The sequence below is a fragment of the Mastacembelus armatus genome, chromosome 12, assembly GCF_900324485.2.
Source record: "Mastacembelus armatus chromosome 12, fMasArm1.2, whole genome shotgun sequence".
Lineage (NCBI taxonomy): Eukaryota > Metazoa > Chordata > Actinopteri > Synbranchiformes > Mastacembelidae > Mastacembelus > Mastacembelus armatus.
This window is the reverse complement of record NC_046644.1, coordinates 9,657,401-9,663,590: the sequence shown is the minus strand read 5'-3', so window position 1 is coordinate 9,663,590 and position 6,190 is coordinate 9,657,401. Positions and strand designations below refer to the sequence as shown.

Sequence of the window (6,190 nt, the reverse complement as noted above, 5' to 3'; positions counted from 1 at the left end):
TGCCCCTACTAAATAAATCAATGCATTAATAAAAATGAAACCTTCAGTAGTGTCTCTTTACTTTCATATCAGTCAGGTCATCACTGTCATAAACCCTTGAACATCTTATGCCTGCCCACATTCATTACAAGAGTTCTATGTATTGAATATTTTTCTTGTTTTATATTATATAGATCATCTAGCATGTTATAGTAAGAAAATGCAATCAGAAATTACATTAACAAGTAATCCACCTACTGCCAAGTTACTAAAATTTTGATGCTGGTTCTGAGCAGAGTTTAAATGTCACACTCTTCAAATACGCATACGTAGTGATGCCAGCACAAAGAAAGTGGGAGTCATAGGGAGAATGGCACGAATCCATCCATCCATTCATTATCTGTACCAGCTTATTCCTGTGGCACAAATCATCCACATTAATTCCATAACTGTAGGGGGTTTTGTTGCTCAGCTTCACATCTGCCTACCGGCTTCCAAATGGCCTCTTTCACTCTCGTTGTTGGCTCTCTGGCCATCTGTGAACACAGCACTTCAAGGTATTTAATTACTGCCTTGTGATTAAGAATGAGTTACTGCATGCCTCAGAAGGAAGCCCAGCGTGACCTACAGTACATACCAGCCGTGTGAATAATTCTTAATAACAATAATTAACCACTGGTAATTACAGGGCACATTTGCCATCAAATACCAAAGTATTACTGAATGTATATTGTTTTAGTGCTGCATTGTTTAGAAGTAAATCTTGCATATTAATTGGAGCTGTGTATCAGTAAAGAATCACAGGACTCCCTATATTCTTCTACTGCAGGTAATATCTTCTAGTTATAGCTGCATAACAAAAACTTCACCATAATATGTTTATACAGTAGGCTACACACAAATTTTCCACTGCAGTACTATGAACAATTGTCTGAATACTTTAATGCCTCTGTCTGTCTTGCTCTGTGTCCTAGTTGTTTTACTCTGTTTTCATGAGTGTGTTAGTTTGAACCTGTGGACAACTTTTAACAAAGCACATTCAGGGGTTGTAAATAATAGAGGAGAGAGATAAAAGCATTGTGGAAGGGCTACACTCTGCTTTGTGTTGTTCTAGTGACGACAGTATAAGATCGAAGCTCAGCTGTATACTTTACATTAGGCTTAATGACTGCTAAGATTTTTGTCATAAATAAGTTGATATTAAATAGAACTATTGTTTAGTCTGCATACATAAAAATGCTCATTGTCCCATTTGAAGTCCTAGAGTTTTCACCACATTTAAAAAAAATGTATCTTGATAATTTTACAGTTCATCGCCTTCAGATGTTTTAATGCTTCTTGAGAAATAATTTCTTATGTTGTGTTATGTTGTAGTTTTTGTACTACTATACTAAGACAAGCTCAAAACATTAGGTTTCACGGTAAACAATACCTGAAATAACCTTGTGTGCTTATGTAGCTTTCTAAATGAGAAAAAAAGAAAAAGCTTCAACAATTTTCATTATTTATGCACAAATTGACTGTGAAAACATGATGTAGGTTTGTGACCTAAATGAAAGTGCACGATTCAGAAGGAGTGTCTTACTTGTCAGTGATATTACAAAAACAAATTATAGTCTTTATGAACGTGTGGCCTTTGGTCTACTTTAAAATGTAACATGCATATTATGCTGATGTGTACTGTAGCTACAAGCAAGTTTGAATTGCCAATTAGTACAGACAACTAATCTGTGTTCTCCTTGGTTGTAGATGTAAACCAAAATGGAGAGAGAGACAAATTGATTGCCAGTAAAAAAAAAAAGGAAACGTCAGGTAGGTGATGTGTGTAATAAATCTCTGAATTTATTCCATTCGTTTGCACTGGTAAGATTTAAACATTTTATAAAATTAAAACTATAACACCTCATTCCCACTAATTTATGGCCTTTAATACAGAGTGCTTTGCCAATGTACATATAATGCAAATATATACTGCACTCTTCACTCACACATTTCCTTTGGCTGTATAGGTCCTTAGGTTAGATGGAGGTGAGAGATAGAGAAGGACATTTTAAGAATAATAAAAGTGACGAGCATCACATAGCCTGCAGATCTGACTTTGACCATTAACCATCTCCAAAAGTTGTTGCCAGTCCTGTGGATTTGAAAGACTCATATTCAAGAACATAAAAAAGTAGAAACTATGAAAGCAACTTGTCCCTAACACAATCATTACCTAGAATAACATGAGTATGTTTTAAAACTAAATATACTCTTGTCCTTTCATAATATGCCTCGTGCTAATAATAAAAGTGCAATCCAATCTTTAATTCATTGCAAAATTGGGTTGCAGCGTTAGAGCCATTCACTCCCAGCAGATTCGACATGCGTGATGTGGGCGGGAAATTGGCAAGTTATATAACACTTGTAACATTTCTATTCGACATAAATAAATATCCGAATAAAACAAATATATTTAAATGTAAGTGTAAATATTTCACGTTGGCTAGTTTTAGCGACGCATAGATATTTTCGAAAGTGCAGACCGGAAATAACAGTCGCGTTTACTTGCTTTCAAATATGGCGACTGATGGCACGTAGACTTTTGTTTTTAGCATAACACCCCGGATTATTTGAACATTTGGACCAGGTGCGAGCTACTAGATCCACAGAAAACCATCACGGTGTCGGCATTAGCATTTTGTCTTACAAGCTAATTTGTTTTCACGGCTGACCGGGAGATGTATCGTCGCGGAGCGGCGAAGAAAGACCACAAACCGGCGAAGAAGGACGTGAGCGACAGTGATAAATACGCCGACCTGCTGGTGTTCGGATACGCCTGCAAAGTGTTCCGAGACGACGAAAGGGCTCTTTACCACGAACATGGAAAACATCTTATCCCATGGATGGGGGACAAGAGCATCATGATTGATAGGTCGGTTGAACAAACTTAGACTGAAACACTATGCTAACCATCTGTCCTGTCCGTTAGCCTCTCTCAAAATTCAAGGGACCGCTTGGAGTTTGTCTTGCAGACATTTGGAAACACCCGCTACTGCCACCTTTTTGTTTCTTGTCTGCTAACATGTTTTGGGACGCCCTGAACTGACGACAGATGATATTGAAGTTTCTAGTATCGCATGCTAAGATGCGAGTCCTAGCCTGTTGTTGCTAACTCAGCCATGATGCCCAACACTCAGCTCCCAGTTTATTAGGCACACCAGCTAAAAGTAACTGGAGGGACAGGATTCACATTTCACATATCTGCAACGTATTTATGATTAGCTACAACTGTAATTTAAGATATCACTAGTGTATTTATGACTAGTCAAAACTGGCATTTAAGATATCTGCAACTACATTTTGACTGGGCAGAAGTCACATTTACGATATATCTACAACATAATTGTTTCTACTATTTAATTAATTTTAGATATCCAAAAAGATCATTAAGATATTTCTTGAATGTGCCAAATTATAAATATCTTTAATTGGAATTGTGACTAGTCTAAAGTCATTTTAAGGTATCTGCCATTATATTTTGCGTAGTAAGAATTCTTCATTGACATGGATAGGGAAATTAAGATATCTACAATTGAATTTTGACTATCCACATTGTGAATTCCAGGTATCTATAATTACATTTTGACTAGTAAAAAGTATTTAAGATATCTACAATGCATTTTCAACTAGTCAGAACTCCTTTTTGGATATCCAAAATGACATCATCTATGACAAAGTTTTAGCATTTATATGCAGTTAGTTTTGGTAGATGTCAAATAGACAAATAATGTAGTAATTGTAGATATCTTAAATTGTTCTCACCAGTCACATTTTGACTAGTTACATTTTAATTTTGACTACTCAAAATACAATTCTGGATATTCAAGTGAAATCGATTTTAAAGTTAAAACAGCCATAGTTGGTCTGATACAACACACTGGACAAGGCTCAATCAATGCCACTGTGAAACTTTTTAAACAAAATTAGTGATGTTTTTTCTGCCGAGTTGTTGTTTTTGACTGGATTAGTTTGAGCCAGGTGTACCACTTAAACTGTTAGCTGAGTGTATTGTAGAGACAACATGACATGAACATATATCTTGACCTTTCAAATTACATAAGTTAGCTTCTAGGTGGGCTTTGCATCTTGGCATGTTGGGAGAATTTACTCTGGATACTTCAACTCCATGCACACTTTTTAGCTGAAATTTAAAAACAGAGTTAGAACCAAACACAATCTTTTACACTTTCTGTCATTTTCAAATTGAGTTTTATCTAAAATGTGGACAAATTGCACAAGACCCTTTGACAAGGGATTTCATTATGCTGTGTTGATATCCACAAACCCAGAGCAAATTCTAACCAAGACTAAAGTTGCTGCAGTTAAGGTGATTCAAAATATTACAATGTTACTGTGAAGCTCTTGTTTGACTAATTAACAAAAGGTTTATATGTGTTTTCAGCCTTTCTGCAAAATGTTGAGTACTATTTTTTTATTGCCACACATGCAGAACTCATAATAAATTTTCTAACCGTAAAATCTGTGCATTTATCCTTTTGATTCACCTTGACCTACAGTGGCCCTACTGGTGTTTTCATTTGTACAGCCTTTGTATGTGTGTCTTTATCACATAACCCAGTTTTTTCCCCAGCAAGGTAGGCTAAGGGGTCCTGCCAAACCCCGAATGCCAACCACAGCACCGCATTTCTTTGTCTTCATGAAGAAACTACAACTGAGAGGTGGCGTAGAGGGACGAACCCTGGAAAATGTCGTCCATTTGGGTTCTTTCGGATAGGTATTTATGTGCCTGGGTTTTTGTGAATGTAACTTTCTTTGCAGATGTTGAAGTAATGATGTTACAGGGGGGAATTGAACCCTGTAAGGTAAGAGGAGAGTTGCTTTGTTTGTTTGTTTTTTCATTTTTTTTCTTTTGATGTAAGGTTGTTGGCTTGTCAGACTCGTACAGGAAGGAAATAGCAGCAGAAAGCTTATTAGTATCTTAGGTATCAGCAGTAAAGTCCCAAGCCTTAATTAGAACATTGCTGTGTTGTCAGTATTTTGAGAATTTTTCACAACTTCTAGTATTTTACAAGTAGACTTTCTTATGACAGACATGCTACAGCGGTAGTGCGTTTTTGATGTCGCATTTTGGGGTTTAGGTCCCCTTCCCTTGGTAAGTAGGTACATGTTGTGCTTAAAAAAAAAAAAAGCTTTGTCAACTTCCTTCTCTCTAATCCTTTTTATCATCCAACAGATACGATGGGCGTGGTCACTTACATGACCTTTCAGAGTATGACAGTGGGTCATGGAACACATCCTACCAGCTGTCGGAGGAAGAAGCCAGGATTGAAGCACTGTGCGATGAGGAGAGGTACCTGGCTCTTCACACTGACTTGCTGGAAGAAGAGGCCAGACAAGGTGTGTGTGGGTGTCTGTTCTCACACTGACATTCCTTAAAATCAGAAATGTTTTAATACATATCCCAAATTAAATAAAGACAAACAGCCACCCTTTACACTATTGTTTTATGACGTGATGGTGTATTGCTTTTATTTTAATCAAAATGAGAGATAAGTTCATTGCTCACATGCACACAATCACTTCGACTTAGCACAGTAACTGAGACACATTATGTAGTCTATGTAATTTTATAAGGATTTAATGCTGCTGACGGCAAAATTCTGAAATAATTTGTAACATTTTCATAGTTGAAATAGTTGTAGGAAAAACCAGTTAAAACAATAAATAAATAAATAAACATAAACTTTAAGAAAAGCTTGACACCTGCGTTTCACTGATATTTGGCAGCTGTCCCAACTCTTGTATTTTACTGGCAGACACTGATCCTTGTAGGCAGCCATGTTTTAGGCTAAATATCTTTGTGGTAGCCAAGGGAAAATCATAACTGACCATTAATACTAGTAACATAGCATGACGGCATGACATGACTGCTGTCAACTTTGACACTTTTTTTTTTTTCCTGCTTTGATTACTTGTCTTATTACAGTTACTTGTTTATGTTGTGTTGGTGTTTGAGAGTTAAAATTATAATTTTAGGTAGTCTGATTTTAAGTCAGTGTCCAAAGAATTTTAAAGTAGAGGTCTGTGTCCTCATTTAGCACTTATTAATATAACAACCCTATCTGTACAAATAGAATATTGAGAGGTCTTACTTTTTGCTATATTTTGCTATATACTTTATTCTCTGCTTCTTAACAATATCTGATTT

General features: G+C 36.3%; 1 protein-coding gene across 3 annotated transcripts in view; it reads left to right on the top strand.

Annotated features, from left to right (window-relative positions):
• Nucleotides 1-2,531: 2,531 nt before the first annotated feature.
• Nucleotides 2,532-6,190, top strand: part of sfswap (splicing factor SWAP) — a 39,679-nt gene continuing 36,020 nt past the window's right edge. The window contains exons 1-3 of one of the 3 annotated variants that reach the window (XM_026297231.1): nucleotides 2,756-2,893; nucleotides 4,613-4,756; nucleotides 5,216-5,379. In XM_026297231.1, coding sequence (XP_026153016.1) covers nucleotides 4,728-4,756; nucleotides 5,216-5,379 — 193 coding nt within the window. In that variant the 5' untranslated portion in view covers nucleotides 2,756-2,893; nucleotides 4,613-4,727. Of the gene's footprint in view, nucleotides 4,757-5,215; nucleotides 5,380-6,190 lie in introns of all 3 variants that reach the window. The other 2 variants (XM_026297229.1, XM_026297230.2) reach the window with 2 other exon arrangements.